This window comes from Neodiprion lecontei, chromosome 4 (genome assembly GCF_021901455.1).
Source record: "Neodiprion lecontei isolate iyNeoLeco1 chromosome 4, iyNeoLeco1.1, whole genome shotgun sequence".
In the NCBI taxonomy this organism is placed as follows: domain Eukaryota; kingdom Metazoa; phylum Arthropoda; class Insecta; order Hymenoptera; family Diprionidae; genus Neodiprion; species Neodiprion lecontei.
In genome coordinates, this window is record NC_060263.1 from 3,820,794 (window position 1) to 3,842,516 (window position 21,723).

The window sequence follows — 21,723 nt, forward strand, 5'->3', positions numbered from 1 at the left end:
AGCTTTCTCTCTCCCTCCTTCTCTCTTCGTCTTGCCGTGAGGCTACTACATCGTTGCTCTCGTTATCGTTCTCTCGCCTCCTTCGCGTCCGAGTGCCCGAAGCTCGACTGAAAGCTGAAAACTCGGGGGACCTGCAACGGTACTCAGTTGGGTACTAAATTATCACATTGGAGGTGTATGTATGAGTGCAAGGTATGTGGGAAGCTCTTGTCTGGCGAAGTGGCCGTGTTGATCCACGTCTAATGCTCAGGTGCACCTGGCGAATTTCACAGATTTACTGTAGTATACTCCGGACCAAAAACCATCAGCGAAGGGGGAAGAGCAAGAAAAGTGGGAGGAGACGAGTTGAGGTAAATTCGAGACGAGATATCGAAACGACTATCGAAGTCTTTGAACGTTGAGGCAGAGCGTAAATGGGGTCACTTCATTGCCGAAGGTGAACCACTCTGCTGTGTGTAGCTTATAATACTCACAGTCTAACAATTCCAACAGCTCGCTCCGGGATCCGTTCACATTCTCAGGTGACTAATGCGTGGCGATCGATTATTATTTACTAATTTTCGTGGCTCGATTTTGTATGCGATTTGTAAATAGATTCGACTAAAATTTTATTACCCGTACGAATTCTTGTCTACGTAGATTGGCATATACATGTCATTTTTATTTTTATTATCTTGTTTAGATGCCCCATATTATGAATAAACAATTTTTTAAATATATATATATATATATATATATAAATAATAGAATACTACAAATACACTTATAGCTTAATAATATATTAATATTTTTCTTCGGTACTATACCGGTGAGTACGAAAATACCTTATCGTGTTTAAGAATGTCGACGAACTTGATCTGCAGGTCGCTCGTCGAGCGCCAACACGAGGAATAACTCATGTATTGAAACTCAGGAGAATTAATACATACATAATTCAAATAAATAAATATGTCGTATGCGTACTTTAAGAAGTAACAGATGTCGTTTGTACCTGTCTATAACACGTGACCTTGTTATCGCAACGGAAACAATTCCTAATAGTACGCTTAAGAAACTACGTAAACGTATATCGTTATTGAATTGAGTTGTCAAAAATGCTCGACTATTCAAGTAGTTTGACGAAAGAAAGAAACACGTGAAGCAATTTTTGCAGAATCGTCTCAGGCGAAAACAATTTTAGAATACTAATATATCAACGTGCGAGCTCGAGGTGTTAGTACGTGTATTTCAATAGAAGCATTAGATAAGTCCCGAAGTTGCGAGTTGCGTAACGTTACATAATGTAACAAACAATGATATCAGCTTTGACGATACGTGAACACCCCGAGGCTTGTTACTTTTGAAATTTTACTTTAGTTGATAGACCTAGCTAGGCAACGAAGGAAAGAAAAGATCAAACGCTCATGCGCACGTTACGTAGTGACGGTAGCATGTCTGTTCAGGTGGATGTAAACTGACGAGGGCCTTGTCATCTCGCATGATGATCCAAGCCTTCATATTCAACCGTACCATGTAAAATTTATCGAGGACAGGAACTAGCGGCAAGTTTCTCGAGTCGCTGGCATCGCTCTCGATGACATTTTTCGCAAACTCGTAGCCCAACTCCGTGCAAAGATCGATTCCCTCATTTTCGGCCACAGAACCGGCAGGGAAACACTGCGAGTGCCAGATGCCGTACGACCTTTGAACAACCTCACCGTAACCGGGTCTGAAATGATTCATCGAGCATTATAGTCGACCGGTTGCCAGAGAGTGGCGAGCCTGTCGTGGACGAAATGAACTCACGAGTATGACGGCACAGCTCGCAAAGCCTGACATTCCTTCTCGTCCTCCCCTGAAGAACAGTCCTGATCACCGTCACAGACGAAATCTTGTGACACGCACTCCTCGCCTCTGCGAAAAAACATAATAGACATGATACGATGAGGAATGCGATGCAGAAGTGGAGAAAAGCCTCATCAAGACTCTGCTGACCTTCCGTCGCACTTGAAGCTGGCGTCCTTGCAGTAGCACAGCTCAGGATTTTCATCGGATTTGTCAAAGCAGTGGCGTCTTCCGTCGCAAATCAGTTTCGGCGCAGTCAGTTTAAGGTAGGCAGCACAGCTGCATCCAGTTTCCGGCTCGTCAGTCCCGTCAGCGCAGTCACTCTTTCCGTCGCAAAACATTGACTTCGGTACGCACTGGCCGTTCCCACAACGAAGTTCGGTCTGCGTGCAGTCTGAGAAAGTGAAGATGAAGACTCGTTAAATCGTGATGATGATTAGCAGGAAATTGAAACTTACGGCATCCGATCGTATCGTCGACTCCGTTCGCGCAATGGTCCCTCATCTCTTGACAATACTTTGGATCCTCGTCAGCCCCATCCCTGCAGTTTGGAACACCGTCACAGACTTTCGGCCATCCTATGCACTCTCCCAACAGACATCTGAACCCATCGCAATTCGGCTCAGACATATTTAACTGCGGAATTTCTTCTGTGGAACGCATTACATCTTTGACTATAGATCACCGACTAACATTGGCTCACAGGGACAAATGTTAGTTGATTACTCACGCATCCCGGTGATCAAATTTGTGTTGATATAATCTATACTGGACAGGCTCTGCTTCGTTTCAAAGCTGCATGGTCCCTCTTTCACGTGGTAAACAGCAGCCGGGTACCATCCACTGCATCCATGACAAACCACCGTCCCGCTCCACGCCATTGATGTTACGTTCTAAAACAGTTCGGTTGTCGATGGTCAGTGATCATGACACAAAGGTACGTCATTCTTACACCGATCTATAGAGCACGTTGCTTTCGTAGTGATAATTATGATATCACCTTGCATTTTATAGGGTTGGCATTCTCGTAACAGCGACGATTTGCGGGACAGTTGTTAAGGACCGCCCTTAGAAAAATGCTCCTCGTTCCTTCATCCTTGTCTACACCCACCGTTACACAAGTATCGGATTCTGCAGCTGGGTGAGTTCTAAAAATTGATAAGAGATGATAAAGGAAGTTCGGTAAATCCAACGCAAGTTCTGAGCTTACAGCATACAATATTGACCGACCGTTTTTGAAGATACATCGGCTGCACATGCCGAGTCATATTAACAGGCTGCTTAAGGTGCATCAAGATCGCATCCGAATTCTTGACGCTTCTTATCTCGTCGACTATACTCCTCTGCTGATGTGGTCCATCGACCTGCAGGTACGAGCGTGACACACCCATAAGTGCCGTGGTGTAATTTTGCTGCAAGCTGTGAGTCAGATTAAAATTTTACTCTCTTTTTTCAGGAACATGGTCGAGCTCAAGTAGAATAAATAAAAATGTGCAACGAACATTGATCAGTCCTAAGCGTTTGAGTACAATAACCGAGATATCTAATTAGTCTTTGGGTCTGGCATATTGTTACCCTCATAAGTAGCTTCCGTCCGGCTTGCACATCGAGTGAAGCGACCAGCCTGCCCATCGCGGTATGTATTTACTGAATAATTCATGTTACGTATTCGTTCGAAAAATATTCTTTTATGGTTCGAAGTGATCGATCAGTTTAACTGTAAATGAACTCACGCATATGTATACCTATCGACAGACGTATGGATTGTACGGTGGCGTTGAATCGATAATCAGTACTCATTGTCAGTCATCGATATAAATGGATTTGCGATTACAGTTAACGTAACTAACAGTCTCTCGATCTCTTTCATCATTCAATTCATTGCGAATATTGCTTACTCCAGGTCCATGGCGCAGTAGCGACTTGTCAGAAGCCAACTTGGCTCAAGCAGAACAGCCGAGCACTGGTACCGGCCATCGGCAAAAACGGCAGCGTGCCATGGCCATAGATAAGTGTCCTCCTCCTGGCCGTCGATGCCTTTCAGTCGGTAGGTCATTGATATCGAATGTATCGTCGGCAGGCATCGCAGGTAAAGAACCGTGCATTGGGGTTCCTCCATGGACAAAATGTGGGGAGTGCTGTACTCGTAGGGTACCAAGTTCATCGCCGTCGACGCTTTGACCTCCAGTGGCGCGTTCCGCATCCGTGTTTCGTTGAAAGACTCGCAGGCGCTGAAAATCGGATCAATGCAACTCACGCTTCCTCACCCATTCCACGAATCGACTCACCCGAACCCGAAGTAGGAACACATTTGTTTCGCAAGTGCGGCTGGTTTTTCTGTTATCGTATCGATACAGAATGGCACCCATTCACGATCTTGATACAACGTCAATATACCTTCTCGTTTGTGATGCGGCAGTCCGTCGATATCGGTTATCACGTACTTCCCGTTGCTCAAAGCGACTGCAGAAGAAAATTCGGTATAAAAGATTTTCGCATCAAAGGATCATTATCTATCGACAATTCACTCACAGCAGTTCAGCTCGTCCTCGTTGAATGCGCAATCTGCTATTCGGTCGCATTTCTTATCCATCGGTACGCACTCACCGCTTCTTTTGCAATGGAATTCTTTCGGTGAACATAGATCTGTAAACATTCAACGTTACGTAACAAATGCACTCCGGGAGTCACCACTTTTTAACATCGCTATTAAAAATTTACCGACACTAAATTGCAAACTAACCGCAATTTTCTTCGTCAGTACCGTCGAAGCAGTCTATGTGGCCATCGCAAATTGACGTCGGATAAATTCTACTAAGATAATCTCTACAGGTGCAGTCATCCTCGTCTGTACCATCCTGACAATCGACTATCCTGTCGCACCGTTTTATCAAATTGATAGTTTGTATTACTCTGAAAAATAATTGTTTCTTCAAAGTATTCATGCCCCACCCTTCTTACATCATGATCAGACTGGAAACAAAAACTTACATCCTACAGCTGAAATGATGACGGTTTGTTGGCGGTGAAATAGTAGTAGTGATCACTTCTGCGGGAACGGTCGTCATGATTTCGTCAGTTAGCTGAGTAGTAGTAATATATTCCTCATTTTTTTCTGTAATATTCTTTTGTGTAACGTTCTGTTTGATAATGTCCTGATCTATAACCTTCTGTTCCGGAATGTCATCTTCTGTAACAATCTGTTTTATAGGCTGTATTGTTGATGGCTCGATAGTTGTCGTTGATATTATAACACTCTGAGGGGTAGTTGATGGTTCTAAAAATAAAATCGTCCATTGAACTGCCAGTGACAAGCAGAGGAAATATGGTCAAACTCCAAGTTTCTATCGAATATCGATAAGTCTACCTGTAGTCAAAGCTGCAGTAGTCATCTCCGCATCAACAGTTTCTTCCTGATTTATTTCCGTCTGTGTGGAAAGATCTTCCCGAGTAGCCGCGACAAAATCAAAGTCACTGGAATCAGTATTCCGATGTATCGAAAAATCTGGGAACATATGGCAGTTGAACTCATCTTCAGCATCCATGCAGTCGACGATTTTGTCGCAGCGTCTTTTCGCCGAATAACACTTCCGCGATCCACTGTGACAGTAGTATCCAGGACACCGTGCAAGCGGTTTGTACTTCGGTATTTCGCGTTGAACTGCAAAAAGAAACGATAAGCCAACCGTTTACTAGAAATTCGTGTGTCTATCAGTCGTTTCAATGCTTACAGCGGGTCCTGTTTATCCACTCAACAAATCGGCTCACTTTTGTGTATGCACCAGGCTCGTTTGGACGTGCGCAACCTTCTCCGTGACTCACGATTCCCGCTACGTACCATTGAGACGGTGAATTCGGATTCCTGGTTAAATCACAGTATCAAATTAACACCACGGTTTCAGTGCTAAATTGACAAGAACTGACATACCTGCACATGAGTGGACCGCCACTGTCACCTTGGCACGTATCCCGCCCGCCTGATGGTAATCCTGCACAGATTTCCGCCTCGTTCTGATCGGCCGGGTATTTGCAGTTCCGCAAAATTGGTAATTCAACTTCCCGAAGATGATCGGCTGGAATAAATAACAGAATGGGTTGAAAATTATAAAGTTCTTCGGTGTTCGATTACTGCCTAATTTTTTATACTAATAAGATTTATTCCTTACGATCAGGTCCATGCTCAACTAGTGATCCCCAGCCTGCGGTAACGCAGGTTGCGTCCGGGGTTGGTCCTGTTCTCCAGTGCGCTCCAGCTGTCGTGATTTCTGGGAGACAAGCCGGTCTGACCCAACGGTTAAAGTGCAGAGGTGCTTCCAGACGTAGGAGGGCTAAGTCGTTCTTCATGACCGTTCTGTCATAAGTCGGGTACATCACAACGTGGCTAACTTTACGGGATTGCTCCATCGGTGAGAAGGAAAACCGCCTCAACATTCCAGCTTGTATGTCGTAGTAGTGTCCTTCGAAGCTGAATAATTGTTTGAAGAATCATCAATCGAATTCAGTGTCGCTAAAGAATCGCGACTCTTTGTGTACTTTTGAAATAAAATTGACATTAGGCTCACCCATCAATGCAATGGGCCGCTGTTAGGACCCATATCTCGTCCAGAATTACGCCACCACAATGAAAGCTGCCGTCTCTATTTACGGCCGCTAGTGATGGCCAAGCTTGAGGTTCACTCGGATGACCGCCAACTACTCTCGATTCACTGACGATAATATCATCGTCACTTGCTACGCTGGTGGCGTTTCGATCAGGGCTCGATGCCGAGTGATTTTCAAGTGGATCTATCCTGCTGCCGTTCACTAACTCTTGCTGTTTTGAATCATCGAGATCTTGACCTTCTAATTTACTGCGAAAATCTTGATTCGATGGGTTGGACTTCGGAAATTGCACAGAATGCAGAAAACTGAAAAACGGATTAACTGTCTGTGATGATACTTTAGTACCACACGGTATTTCAGGACATCTGACGAAGACTGCTTTGTTCGAACAGTTGTGTGCTATTTGAATTTCGTTGGAAGATAATTGAACAACATACGGACCGGCGTAATTCTGTCGAAGCTTAATTTGTTCGACGTATGGAAAATCTCTGCGGAAATATGAAGGACATAAATTAGAATTTTTGTTCAAAGATAAGAAAGCGTAAATGATAGCAATAAGTACCTATAATTATCATCACCGATTTCAGCTCGACAAGCATCGTTGGCCCATATTGTTGACGGGGTGCAAGCCGGATACCATATGCCTTTCCAGTTCCTGTGAAGGTATCCGGTTGTGTAACCAACTGCGAACATCTAAACGAAACATATGGTTTTAGATTGAACTTATCATTTGTACAATGGGAAAGGAATCCATCGGAAATTGTGGAACTCACATTGCGTTCTTCGATGAAGTGAGTTATGATGTTGCAGTGCAGTTCATCTTTCCCGTTAGAGCACTGTGGGAAGCCATCGCAGCGCTGAACGAGTGGCAAGCAATTACCCCAGCGTTGACGCCTCTCCGCGTCATCGCAACTAAATGAATGGATGTCGCATCCTGGAAAAACATAAACGGATGATTACAGTGCCATTATTTTTGAAAGAATACAACGCTCCGATCATTGGATCCCTTACCAAAGCACCCGAGCTCGTCTTCGCCAAGAGGGCAGTCGAAGTAGCCGTCACAGAGTCGCTCTCTGTCGACCCGGTCTCTGCAGGAACACCGAGTCTCATCACTGGCATCAATGCAATCTACCGAACCATCACACCAGCCCGATTTTGGAATACACTTACTGAGATCGCTGCATGCTTGCGTATTCGGAGGACATCCAGCTATGTGATCTATTCACACAGTAGGGATTTACATTAAGACGTTTGGCGGTGGTCAGAAGACGAATTGGCAAGTAAGAAGAGCTATTACCTCTTGACCTTGGCCGTTCATCTTCGAACTGAGCTTGACTGACGAGGTCAATTTCTGGGACTGCTGTTTCGGGCACGGACCTTTGGAACTCTGACACTCCTGGGACCGTCGGGAATTGAAATGATGGAGTAGGAACGTAAGTGCAATAGAACGGTCGAGCTGGGCCTGTGGCCGTGGTCTGTTGAGCACCGGAAGCAACGGGGTAATACTGAACTCCGGATCCCGTGGGTCCGTATTGCTGCGGCAAAACCGGTACCGAGGTGGGCTGATACTGCACCGGGACATACTGGAAGCCGGGATTTTGAAGGGGCTGGATTACAGGCTGAACAGAGTTGAAGTGGAAAGATGAAGTTTTTCCGTATGCTGTCACTGCAGGCGTGATGGCCACGTTTTGACCGTAATGAATTTGATCAACTTGTGAAGCCGAGGATACTGGGAACGTAATTGCTCCAGATGAGGTTTGTCTTACCGACTGAATTGGAGGGTTCGGTGGCCCGTAGACGCAAAGAGGATACGGCATCCAGCTCACATTCGGGGTGTAGGTTACCTGTTGGCTGGTCTTCGTCGTCTCAGCCGTCGGAATGACGTTTGCATTTGGTTCGTAGTTCGACTTCAGCTCATGCAGCGTCATACGTCTGTCAAAATTTGAGGTAGTGAGCGATGGATTATTGTCATTCTTCGCGGTTGACGTTGGCAAGACCGCTGAATTATCCTCCGTTGTTGTTGAGATACGTTCGGGAACGATTAAACCGCTCCTACCTGGATTGACTACTTGCGGATCTATCGTAAGTTTATCTGGCCATTGAAATTTCGAGCCTGAGGTTCGATTTGATTGGCTGTGCGTGAAGAAGAAATCATTTTCGGCGCTGTGGACTTGGACGTTTTCCGGTACCGTGTTTGAGTCTTGGACTACTTTGGCCTGCTGTATCTTATCGTTCAATCGAGAATGATTTGAGTACTCGGCAGCATTCTTATAACCAGGAATCGTTGAAGGTTTATTCGACGGTGGACTTGTTGAATTGGTAATCAATGGAAATGAACTGGGCTCGTTATTGTTTTGTGAATTTTCGGGGATGGAATTAACGTTTGTGGTTTGGGATTCCAGCTTCTCGCATTTCAGACACGTTACAAAGTCCAACGCGGTAATATTTGTACTGTCCATAGTGAGTACTTCTTGTTTATGGATCGAGTTGATCTGCGATATCAACTTCCGAATCTCGTGCATTTGGTGCGAGACATCTTTTGTCACCTTTTTCAGCTCACCCAAGAGAAGCTTACATTTCTCATGTCTTTCTCTGCAACTTTCGATGGTTTCAGCTTCGACTTGACGCTTCAAACGTGATGACTGGTGGTCGGGAATATTTCCATAAGCCTCTTTGTAGAGGGTACTGACCATATCGTCAGAAATTTCGTCCTCTACGCTAAAGGGTGATATTTGAACAAAGATGTTGTTCTCGGAATCGTCCACCGTTGTCATTTCATTTTCAGGAGTCTCCAGCTCTATTACTTTCGTAAGTTCTACCTCGGTGTAACTTTTATCTGGAAGATTATAAGGAAAATGAACTTTCGTCGCATCACTTTTTTCCTAGCATGCTGTCTACCAATGTGTCGAACAGTGGAAAAGTTTGTCGATCTTCTGATCGGCCTATGCGCAACTAATCGGATAATTCGTAGCTTAATTTATTACAAATAAAAATAGCGTCTCACATACATGGTGTAACAGTCACATGAATGAGGAATCCAATGAAGGCGAGAAGCATAACGATCAATAGGGTGCGGAAAATAGTGGAAAGTTGATTCCGAATTGGAATCTTCAAGTTATCTTCAGCGTCCGTCAGTTTTCTTGGATATTGACCAGTGCCTTTGCCTAAGAATTTTTTACAGTACTAACACTCTTCTAATCGATATACGCGTATGTATAAATACTCACCATTTTTGTTGAGACCGGAACCCAGGCATGTCGGTTCACAATTACCGATTGGAATTTCGGCCAATTCTTCCGATGGTACCATATATCCGGCGTGTTTTTTTATCATTTTTCCGCTGGAGTAAAATTCACCGTGAACTTGGGACGCGTATATTACTGTTGATAGGCAACAATGGTGAACATCGAAGACGTTTATTTGAACCAACTTAAATGTATTTCTAAGCACTGAGTGATTCTAGTTCACAGACATGAAACTAATACTTTATGCATATGATATGATTAAATATTTTCAAACGCTTAAAATATTTATTCAACCTTTTGTTCTGTGATTGAATTTCAAGCTTCAGTCAGCTCGCGCTGTCCAGCACCAAATGCAGTAACTAACCGGAGAAATTCAAAGAGCGAAACTACAGCGATCAGATTTCAAACAAGTCAGCAATTACTCGGAGGTCATAGACAGCGGAATTCCAACACAGGGTACGAGTTGGATGTAGTATATTTTAAAGTAGGTAGGTGTTACCGCGAGCCTCCGAGAGAGTAGAATTTTGCGTAATATCACAGCGTGATATTTGTGCATGCCATTAGTAATTTGACGCTGTGTCTTAATAAAGCAATACTAACAGGCTGCATACTCTTAATAAAAACCTAAGACGTATACATATTTCGGATACGTCGGAATATTTGTCAACTTCAAATTGTACATTACACGATTATTTTTAATATTTTTCGAGATACATGACGCTTCTACCTCGACGGCAGATCGTACAGCGCGGCAATGTACAAAATATGAGGCTAACAGCAGCGCATGGTGGTGCTCATGAAGGCGAATGGAACAATTTCGAATGTGAAGAGTCAACTTATTGGTACTGGAGAAGCAGGCTAAGGTACTTGCAGTGTATTAAATTTTTAATGGGCATAAAACAAATATAAGCAACTTCGGACATTTCTCAAATTTGGTACGAGTACATGGAAATAAATAACATCGAAAGCAGTGTGGGATGTTTGGAAAATGATAATTTGCTTCTTGATACATAGCTTTTCGAAAGATAAAAATTTTTCACGCATTCTTTTCTGGACACAATCGAAAATTGCTTAAGAATAGAAACTATGTGAACTTTCCTGAATAATTTAGAATCCCTATGATGAGTTTTAGAAACGTTGTTTATCGACTGACAGCAAATTTGCGATATTTTTGATTGCAGAACGTTCAAGTGATGGTGAGAATTCCGCCTGTCGATACGAATAGGGAAACCACAGCATCCAGAGAATGACGAATTGTGAGAGTGAATTATTGATATAGATACTAATGAATCCAATGTAATTGTCAAGTGATTTGATTTCTATGTGAATCTTGTAAATGGTCAATAAAACACCTAACCACAATCGTTCGTAAATTTCATGAAACAGCACAAGAGCTAAACCTGTTTATCATGAATGTCATTTTACAACGTGCTTAATAACTCCAAGGTACGTGTGAAGATTGATTGCGGCTTAAGAGTACCATGAGAAAAATACTGACAAAAGTACACCTTCCAACTTCTGCTGATAAACGAAAACTTTAGGTCTCAGATTCGATTTGTCTGACCCTTTCTTGACTAATTAGACCCCCAGGAACTCAGAAAACACCGCAAAAGTGGCCTGGGATCAACAGCACAGAAGTTACGATCGAAAATGCACCAGCTGAAAAATGTCAAAAACTCTGGTTCTCGTTTTTCGGCTGTAACTTTCGATGCGTTGATCGCAGCGTATTGGGACTACGCCCAATCGATTTCTCTCGCAAAATTACGTCGGAATAGTGCGACAATTAATTCATTCTAGCACTTTTGAGAATCGCGAAAATTTTCGCCAAAAATACAAAGGGGTTAACCTTCCTTTTTTTTTGACCGAAAAATTTTTCGTCTCAGAATTGATTCGTATGACTCTTTCCCGACCAATTGGACCCCAAGGAACTCAGAAAACGCAGCAAAAGGAGCGTCGGATCAACGGGAGAGAAGATACGAGGAAAAAAGCACCTGCCGAAAAATGTCGAAAATTCAGGTTCTCGTTTTTTGGCTGTAACTTTCGATGCGTTGATCGCAGCGTATTGGGACTGCGCCCAGTCGATTTCTCTCGCAAAATTACGTCGGAATAGTGCCACAATTAATTTATTCCAGCACTTTTGAAAATCGCGAAAATTTTCGCCAAAAATACAAAGGGGTTAACCTTCCTTTTTTTTTGACCGAAAAATTTTTCGTCTCAGAATTGATTCGTATGACTCTTTCCCGACCAATTGGACCCCAAGGAACTCAGAAAACGCAGCAAAAGGAGAGTGGGATCAACGGGAGAGACGATACGAGCAAAAAAGCATCTGCTGGAAAATGTCGAAAATTCAGGTTTTCGTTTTTTGGCTGTAACTTTCGATGCGTTGATCGCAGCGTATTGGGACTGCGCTCAGTCGATTTCTCTCGCAAAATTACGTCGGAATAGTGCCACAATTAATTTATTCTAGCACTTTTCAGAATCGCGAAAATTTTCGCCAAAAATACAAAGGGAGTAACCTTCCTTTTTTTTTGACCGAAAAATTTTTCGTCTCAGAATTGATTCGTATGACTCTTTCCCGACCAATTGGACCCCAAGGAACTCAGAAAACGCAGCTAAAGGAGCGTGGGATCAACGGGAGAGAAGATACGAAGAAAAAAGCACCTGCTGAAAAATGTCGAAAATTCGGGTTCTCGTTTTTTGACTGTAACTTTCGATGCGTTGATCGCAGCGTATTGGGACTGCGCCCAGTCGATTTCTCTCGCAAAATTACGTTGGAATAGTGCCACAATTAATTTATTCCAGCACTTTTGAAAATCGCGAAAATTTTCGCCAAAAATACAAAGGGGTTAACCTTCCTTTTTTTTTGACCAAAAAATTTTTCGTCTCAGAATTGATTCGTATGACTCTTTCCCGACCAATTGGACCCCAAGGACCTCAGAAAACGCAGCAAAAGGAGCGTGGGATCAACGGAAGAGAAGAAACGAGGAAAAAAGCACCTGCCGAAAAATGTCGAAAATTCAGGTTCTCGTTTTTTGGCTGTAACTTTCGATGCGTTGATCGCAGCGTATTGGGACTGCGCCCAATCGATTTCTTTCGCAAAATTACGTCGGAATAGTGCCACAATTGATTTATTCCAGCACTTTTGAAAATCGCGAAAATTTTCGCCAAAAATACAAAGGGGTTAACCTTCCTTTTTTTTTGACCGAAAAATTTTTCGTCTCAGAATTGATTCGTATGACTCTTTCCCGACCAATTGGACCCCAAGGAACTCAGAAAACGCAGCAAAAGGAGAGTGGGATCAACGGGAGAGACGATACGAGCAAAAAAGCATTTGCTGAAAAATGTCGAAAATTCAGGTTTTCGTTTTTTGGCTGTAACTTTCGATGCGTTGATCGCAGCGTATTGGGACTGCGCCCAGTCGATTTCTCTCGCAAAATTACGTCGGAATAGTGCCACGATTAATTTATTCTAGCACTGTTCAGAATCGCGAAAATTTTCGCCAAAAATACAAAGGGGTTAACCTTCCTTTTTTTTTGGCCGAAAAATTTTTCGTCTCAGAATTGATTCGTATGACTCTTTCCCGACCAATTGGACCCCAAGGAACTCAGAAAACGCAGCAAAAGGAGCGTGGGATCAACGGGAGAGAAGATGCGAGGAAAAAAGCACCTGCTGAAAAATGTCGAAAATTCAGGTTTTCGTTTTTTGGCTGTAACTTTCGATGCGTTGATGGCAGCGTATTGGAACTGCGCCCAATCGATTTCTCTCGCAAAATTACGTCGGAATAGTGCCACAATTAATTTATTCTAGCACTTTTCGGACTCGCGAAAATTTTCGCCAAAAATACAAAGGGGTTAACCTTCCTTTTTTTTTGGCCGAAAAATTTTTCGTCTCAGAATTGATTCGTATGACTCTTTCCCAACCAATTGGACCCCAAGGAACTCAGAAAACGCAGCAAAAGGAGCGTGGGATCAACGGGAGAGAAGATACGAGGAAAAAAGCACCTGCTGAAAAATGTCGAAAATTCAGGTTCTCGTTTTTTGGCTGTAACTTTCGATGCGTTGATCGCAGCGTATTGGGACTGCGCCCAGTCGATTTCTCTCGCAAAATTACGTCGGAATAGTGCCACAATTAATTTATTCCAGCACTTTTGAAAATCGCGAAAATTTTCGCCAAAAATACAAAGGGGTTAACCTTCCTTTTTTTTTGACCGAAAAATTTTTCGTCTCAGAATTGATTCGTATGACTCTTTCCCGACCAATTGGACCCCAAGGAACTCAGAAAACGCAGCAAAAGGAGCGTGGGATCATCGGGAGAGAAGATACGAGGATAAGAGCACCTGCCGAAAAATGTCGAAAATTCAGGTTCTCGTTTTTTGGCTGTAACTTTCGATGCGTTGATCGCAGCGTATTGGGACTGCGCCCAGTCGATTTCTCTCGCAAAATTACGTCGGAATAGTGCCACGATTAATTTATTCTAGCACTGTTCAGAATCGCGAAAATTTTCGCCAAAAATACAAAGGGGTTAACCTTCCTTTTTTTTTGTCCGAAAAATTTTTCGTCTCAGAATTGAATCGTATGACTCTTTCCCGACCAATTGGACCCCAAGGAACTCAGAAAACGCAGCAAAAGGAGCGTGGGATCAACGGGAGAGAAGATGCGAGGAAAAAAGCACCTGCTGAAAAATGTCGAAAATTCAGGTTTTCGTTTTTTGGCTGTAACTTTCGATGCGTTGATGGCAGCGTATTGGAACTGCGCCCAATCGATTTCTCTCGCAAAATTACGTCGGAATAGTGCCACAATTAATTTATTCTAGCACTTTTCAGACTCGCGAAAATTTTCGCCAAAAATACAAAGGGGTTAACCTTCCTTTTTTTTTGGCCGAAAAATTTTTCGTCTCAGAATTGATTCGTATGACTCTTTTCCAACCAATTGGACCCCAAGGAACTCAGAAAACGCAGCAAAAGGAGCGTGGGATCAACGGGAGAGAAGATACGAGGATAAAAGCACCTGCCGAAAAATGTCGAAAATTCAGGTTCTCGTTTTTTGGCTGTAACTTTCGATGCGTTGATCGCAGCGTATTGGGACTGCGCCCAGTCGATTTCTCTTGCAAAATTACGTCGCAATAGTGCCACAATTAATTTATTCCAGCACTTTTGAAAATCGCGAAAATTTTCGCCAAAAATACAAAGGGGCTAACCTTCCTTTTTTTTTGGCCGAAAAATTTTTCGTCTCAGAATTGATTCGTATGACTCTTTCCCGACCAACTGGACCCCAAGGAACTCAGAAAACGCAGCAAAAGGAGCGTGGGATCAACGGGAGAGAAGATACGAGGAAAAAAGCACCTGCTGAAAAATGTCGAAAATTCAGGTTTTCGTTTTTTGGCTGTAACTTCCGATGCGTTGATGGCAGCGTATTGGAACTGCGCCCAATCGATTTCTCTCGCAAAATTACGTCGGAATAGTGCCACAATTAATTTATTCCAGCACTTTTGAAAATCGCGAAAATTTTCGCCAAAGATACAAAGGGGTTAACCTTCCTTTTTTTTTGACCAAAAAATTTTTCGTCTCAGAATTGATTCGTATGACTCTTTCCCGACCAATTGGACCCCAAGGACCTCAGAAAACGCAGCAAAAGGAGCGTGGGATCAACGGGAGAGAAGATACGAGGAAAAAAGCACCTGCCGAAAAATGTCGAAAATTCAGGTTCTCGTTTTTTGGCTGTAACTTTCGATGCGTTGATCGCAGCGTATTGGGACCGCGCCCAGTCGATTTCTCTCGCAAAATTACGTCGAAATAGTGCCACAATTAATTTATTCCAGCACTTTTGAAAATCGCGAAAATTTTCGCCAAAAATACAAAGGGGTTAACCTTCCTTTTTTTTTGACCAAAAAATTTTTCGTCTCAGAATTGATTCGTATGACTCTTTCCCGACCAATTGGACCCCAAGGACCTCAGAAAACGCAGCAAAAGGAGCGTGGGATCAACGGAAGAGAAGATGCAAGGAAAAAAGCACCTGCCGAAAAATGTCGAAAATTCAGGTTTTCGTTTTTTGGCTGCAACTTTCGATGCGTTGATCGCAGCGTATTGGGACTGCGCCCAGTCGATTTCTCTCGCAAAATTACGTCGGAATAGTGCCACAATTAATTTATTCTAGCACTGTTCAGAATCGCGAAAATTTTCGCCAAAAATACAGAGGGGTTAACCTTCCTTTTTTTTTGGCCGAAAAATTTTTCGTCTCAGAATTGATTCGTATGACTCTTTCCCGACCAATTGGACCCCAAGGAACTCAGAAAACGCAGCAAAAGAAGCGTGGGATCATCGGGAGAGAAGATACGAGGATAAAAGCACCTGCCGAAAAATGTCGAAATTTCAGGTTCTCGTTTTTTGGCTGTAACTTTCGATGCGTTGATCGCAGCGTATTGGGACTGCGCCCAGTCGATTTCTCTCGCAAAATTACGTCGGAATAGTGCCACAATTAATTTATTCCAGCACTTTTGAAAATCGCGAAAATTTTCGCCAAAAATACTAAGGGGTTAACCTTCCTTTTTTTTTGGCCGAAAAATTTTTCGTCTCAGAATTGATTCGTATGACTCTTTCCCGACCAATTGGTCCCCAAGGAACTCAGAAAACGCAGCAAAAGGAGCGTGGGATCAACGGGAGAGAAGATACGAGGAAAAAAGCACCTGCTGAAAAATGTCGAAAATTCAGGTTCTCGTTTTTTGGCTGTAACTTTCGATGCGTTGATCGCAGCGTATTGGGACTGCGCCCAGTCGATTTCTCTCGCAAAATTACGTCGGAATAGTGCCACAATTAATTTATTCCAGCACTTTTGAAAATCGCGAAAATTTTCGCCAAAAATACAAAGGGGTTAACCTTCCTTTTTTTTTGACCAAAAAATTTTTCGTCTCAAAATTGATTCGTACGACTCTTTCCCGACCAATTGGACCCCAAGGAACTCAGAAAACGCAGCAAAAGGAGCGTGGGATCAACGGGAGAGAAGATACGAGGGAAAAAGCACCTGCTGAAAAACGTCGAAAATTCAGGTTCTCGTTTTTTGGCTGTAACTTTCGATGCGTTGATCGCAGCGTATTGGGACTGCGCCCAGTCGATTTCTCTCGCAAAATTACGTCGGAATAGTGCCACAATTAATTTATTCCAGCACTTTTGAAAATCGCGAAAATTTTCGCCAAAAATACAAAGGGGTTAACCTTCCTTTTTTTTTGACCAAAAAATTTTTCGTCTCAGAATTGATTCGTATGACACTTTCCCGACCAATTGGACCCCAAGGACCTCAGAAAACGCAGCAAAAGGAGCGTGGGATCAACGGGAGAGAAAATACGAGGAAAAAAGCACCTGCCGAAAAATGTCGAAAACTCAGGTTCTCGTTTTTTGGCTGTCACTTTCGATGCGTTGATCGCAGCGTATTGGGACCGCGCCCAGTCGATTTCTCTCCCAAAATTACGTCGGAATAGTGCCACAATTAATTTATTCCAGCACTTTTGAAAATCGCGAAAATTTTCGCCAAAAATACAAAGGGGTTAACCTTCCTTTTTTTTTTAACGAAAAATTTTTCGTCTCAGAATTGATTCGTATGACTCTTTCCCGACCGATTGGACCCCAAGGAACTCAGAAAACGCAGCAAAAGGAGCGTGGGATCAACGGGAGAGAAGATACGAAGAAAAAAGCACCTGCTGAAAAATGTCGAAAATTCGGGTTCTCGTTTTTTGGCTGTAACTTTCGATGCGTTGATCGCAGCGTATTGGGACTGCGCCCAATCGATTTCTTTCGCAAAATTACGTCGGAATAGTGCCACAATTAATTCATTTCAGCACTTTTGAGAATCGCGAAAATTTTCGCCAAAAATACAAAGGGGTTAACCTGCCTTTTTATTTGACCGAAAAATTTTTCGTCTCAGAATTGATTCGTATGACTCTTTTCCGACCAATTGGACCCCAAGGAACTCAGAAAACGCAGCAAAAAGAGCGTGGGATCAACGGGAGAGAAGATACGAGGGAAAAAGCACCTGCTGAAAAACGTCGAAAATTCAGGTTCTCGTTTTTTGGCTGTAACTTTCGATGCGTTGATCGCAGCGTATTGGGACTGCGCCCAGTCGATTTCTCTCGCAAAATTACGTCGGAATAGTGCCACAATTAATTTATTCCAGCACTTTTGAAAATCGCGAAAATTTTCGCCAAAAATACAAAGGGGTTAACCTTCCTTTTTTTTTGACCGAAAAATTTTTCGTCTCAGAATTGATTCGTATGACTCTTTCCCGACCGATTGGACCCCAAGGAACTCAGAAAACGCAGCAAAAGGAGCGTGGGATCAACGGGAGAGAAGATACGAAGAAAAAAGCACCTGCTGAAAAATGTCGAAAATTCGGGTTCTCGTTTTTTGGCTGTAACTTTCGATGCGTTGATCGCAGCGTATTGGGACTGCGCCCAGTCGATTTCTCTCCCAAAATTACGTCGGAATAGTGCCACAATTAATTTATTCCAGCACTTTTGAAAATCGCGAAAATTTTCGCCAAAAATACAAAGGGGTTAACCTTCCTTTTTTTTTGACCAAAAAATTTTTTGTCTCAGAATTGATTCGTATGACTCTTTCCCGACCAATTGGACCCCAAGGAACTCAGAAAACGCAGCAAAAGGAGAGTGGGATCAACGGGAGAGACGATACGAGGATAAAAGCACCTGCCGAAAAATGTCGAAAATTCAGGTTCTCGTTTTTTGGCTGTAACTTTCGATGCGTTGATCGCAGCGTATTGGGACTGCGCCCAGTCGATTTTTCTCGCAAAATTACGTCGGAATAGTGCCTCAATTAATTTATTCCAGCACTTTTGAAAATCGCGAAAATTTTCGCCAAAAATACAAAGGGGTTAACCTTCCTTTTTTTTTGGCTGAAAAATTTTTCGTCTCAGAATTGATTCGTATGACTCTTTCCCGACCAATTGGACCCCAAGGAACTCAGAAAACGCAGCAAAAGGAGCGTGGGATCAACGGGCGAGAAGATACGAGGAAAAAAGCACCTGCTGAAAAATGTCGAAAATTCAGGTTCTCGTTTTTTGGCTGTAACTTTCGATGCGTTGATCGCAGCGTATTGGGACTGCGCCCAGTCGATTTCTCTCGCAAAATTACGTCGGAATAGTGCCACAATTAATTTATTCCAGCACTTTTGAAAATCGCGAAAATTTTCGCCAAAAATACAAAGGGGTTAACCTTCCTTTTTTTTTGACCGAAAAATTTTTCGTCTCAGAATTGATTCGTATGACTCTTTTCCGACCAATTGGACCCCAAGGAACTCAGAAAACGCAGCAAAAGGAGCGTGGGATCATCGGGAGAGAAGATACGAGGATAAAAGCACCTGCCGAAAAATGTCGAAAATTCAGGTTCTCGTTTTTTGGCTGTAACTTTCGATGCGTTGATCGCAGCGTATTGGGACTGCGCCCAATCGATTTCTCTCGCAAAATTACGTCGGAATAGTGCCACAATTAATTTATTCTAGCACTTTTCAGAATCGCGAAAATTTTCGCCAAAAATACATAGGGGTTAACCTTCCTTTTTTTTTGACCGAAAAATTTTTCGTCTCAGAATTGATTCGTATGACTCTTTTCCGACCAATTGGACCCCAAGGAACTCAGAAAACGCAGCAAAAGGAGCGTGGGATCAACGGGAGAGAAGATACGAGGAAAAAAGCACCTGCTGAAAAATGTCGAAAATTCAGGTTCTCGTTTTTTGGCTGTAACTTTCGATGCGTTGATCGCAGCGTATTGGGACTGCGCCCAGTCGATTTCTCTCGCAAAATTACGTCGGAATAGTGCCACAATTAATTTATTCCAGCACTTTTGAAAATCGCGAAAATTTTCGCCAAAAATACAAAGGGGTTAACCTTCCTTTTTTTTTGACCGAAAAATTTTTCGTCTCAGAATTGATTCGTATGACTCTTTTCCGACCAATTGGACCCCAAGGAACTCAGAAAACGCAGCAAAAGGAGCGTGGGATCATCGGGAGAGAAGATACGAGGATAAAAGCACCTGCCGAAAAATGTCGAAAATTCAGGTTCTCGTTTTTTGGCTGTAACTTTCGATGCGTTGATCGCAGCGTATTGGGACTGCGCCCAATCGATTTCTCTCGCAAAATTACGTCGGAATAGTGCCACAATTAATTTATTCTAGCACTTTTCAGAATCGCGAAAATTTTCGCCAAAAATACATAGGGGTTAACCTTCCTTTTTTTTTGACCGAAAAATTTTTCGTCTCAGAATTGATTCGTATGACTCTTTCCCGACCAATTGGACCCCAAGGAACTCAGAAAACGCAGCAAAAGGAGAGTGGGATCAACGGGAGAGACGATACGAGCAAAAAAGCATCTGCTGAAAAATGTCGAAAATTCAGGTTTTCGTTTTTTGGCTGTAACTTCCGATGCGTTGATCGCAGCGTATTGGGACTGCGCCTAGTCGATTTCTCTCGCAAAATTACGTCGGAATAGTGCCACAATTAATTTATTCCAGCACTTTTGAAAATCGCGAAAATTTTTGTCAAAAATACAAAGGGGTTAACCTTCCTTTTTTTTTGACCAAAAAATTTTTCGTCTCAGAATTGATTCGTATGACTCTTTCCCGACCAATTGGACCCCAAGGAACTCAGAAAACGCAGCAAAAGGAGCGTGGGATCAACGGGAGAGAAGATACGAGGAAAAAAGCACCTGCTGAAAAATGTCGAAAATTCAGGTTTTCGTTTTTTGGCTGTAACTTTCGATGCGTTGATCGCAGCGTATTGGGACTGCGCCCAGTCGATTTCTCTCGCAAAATTACGTCGGAATAGTGCCACAATTAATTTATTCCAGCACTTTTGAAAATCGCGAAAATTTTCGCCAAAAATACAAAGGGGTTAACCTTCCTTTTTTTTTGGCCAAAAAATTTTTCGTCTCAGAATTGATTCGTATGACTCTTTCCCGACCAATTGGACCCCAAGGAACTCAGAAAACGCAGCAAAAGGAGCGTGGGATCAACGGGAGAGAAGATACGAGGAAAAAAGCACCTGCTGAAAAATGTCGAAAATTCAGGTTCTCGTTTTTTGGCTGTAACTTTCGATGCGTTGATCGCAGCGTATTGGGACTGCGCCCAGTCGATTTCTCTCGCGAAATTACGTCGGAATAGTGCCACAATTAATTTATTCCAGCACTTTTGAAAATCGCGAAAATTTTCGCCAAAAATACAAAGGGGTCAACCTTCCTTTTTTTTTGACCGAAAAATTTTTCGTCTCAGAATTGATTCGTATGACTCTTTTTCGACCAATTGGACCCCAAGGAACTCAGCAAACGCAGCAAAAGGAGAGTGGGATCAACGGGAGAGACGATACGAGCAAAAAAGCATCTGCTGAAAAATGTCGAAAATTCAGGTTTTCGTTTTTTGGCTGTAACTTCCGATGCGTTGATCGCAGCGTATTGGGACTGCGCCCAATCGATTTCTTTCGCAAAATTACGTCGGAATAGTGCCACAATTAATTCATTTCAGCACTTTTGAGAATCGCGAAGATTTTCGCCAAAAATACAAAGGGGTTAACCTGCCTTTTTATTTGACCGAAAAATTTTTCGTCTCAGAATTGATTCGTATGACTCTTTTCCGACCAATTGGACCCCAAGGAACTCAGAAAACGCAGCAAAAGGAGCGTGGGATCAACGGGAGAGAAGATACGAGGGAAAAAGCACCTGCTGAAAAACGTCGAAAATTCAGGTTCTCGTTTTTTGGCTGTAACTTTCGATGCGTTGATCGCAGCGTATTGGGACTGCGCCCAGTCGATTTCTCTCGCAAAATTACGTCGGAATAGTGCCACAATTAATTTATTCCAGCACTTTTGAAAATCGCGAAAATTTTCGCCAAAAATACAAAGGGGTTAACCTTCCTTTTTTTTTGACCGAAAAATTTTTCGTCTCAGAATTGATTCGTATGACTCTTTCCCGACCGATTGGACCCCAAGGAACTCAGAAAACGCAGCAAAAGGAGCGTGGGATCAACGGGAGAGAAGATACGAAGAAAAAAGCACCTGCTGAAAAA

General features: G+C 42.9%; 1 protein-coding gene and 2 long non-coding RNA genes across 6 annotated transcripts; 2 read left to right on the forward strand and 1 right to left on the reverse strand.

Moving 5' to 3' along the window:
• The first annotated feature begins 61 nt into the window (after nucleotides 1-61).
• Nucleotides 62-975, forward strand: LOC124294271. Its single transcript, XR_006904224.1, has 2 exons — nucleotides 62-192; nucleotides 273-975. It is a non-coding gene; the product is annotated as an uncharacterized LOC124294271 (long non-coding RNA).
• Nucleotides 976-1,401: 426 nt separating this feature from the next.
• Nucleotides 1,402-9,998, reverse strand: LOC107224411 (serine protease nudel). 4 transcript variants are annotated; one of them, XM_015664449.2, is made up of 24 exons: nucleotides 9,654-9,998; nucleotides 9,435-9,590; nucleotides 8,193-9,262; nucleotides 7,724-8,009; nucleotides 7,438-7,644; nucleotides 7,200-7,360; nucleotides 6,989-7,119; nucleotides 6,387-6,914; nucleotides 5,991-6,289; nucleotides 5,753-5,897; nucleotides 5,556-5,686; nucleotides 5,192-5,485; nucleotides 4,816-5,101; nucleotides 4,568-4,737; nucleotides 4,357-4,470; nucleotides 4,113-4,287; nucleotides 3,723-4,055; nucleotides 3,055-3,243; nucleotides 2,825-2,972; nucleotides 2,555-2,717; nucleotides 2,283-2,474; nucleotides 1,975-2,218; nucleotides 1,786-1,893; nucleotides 1,402-1,708 (listed from the first exon to the last, which is right to left on the reverse strand). In XM_015664449.2, the coding sequence occupies exons 1-24, from the start codon at nucleotides 9,757-9,759 to the stop codon at nucleotides 1,402-1,404; spliced, it is 5,943 nt and encodes a 1,980-aa protein (XP_015519935.1). In that variant the 5' UTR covers nucleotides 9,760-9,998. The 4 variants fall into 4 exon arrangements, with proteins under 4 accessions (XP_015519935.1, XP_046595178.1, XP_046595177.1 ...); XM_046739222.1 differs by having other exon boundaries at nucleotides 7,724-8,045; XM_046739221.1 differs by having other exon boundaries at nucleotides 7,724-9,262; nucleotides 9,654-9,766; nucleotides 9,966-9,988.
• LOC124294269 lies at nucleotides 2,622-11,005 on the forward strand. Its single transcript, XR_006904222.1, has 6 exons — nucleotides 2,622-2,761; nucleotides 2,839-2,965; nucleotides 3,037-3,194; nucleotides 3,281-3,460; nucleotides 9,992-10,534; nucleotides 10,853-11,005. It is a non-coding gene; the product is annotated as an uncharacterized LOC124294269 (long non-coding RNA).
• Nucleotides 11,006-21,723: the final 10,718 nt, after the last annotated feature.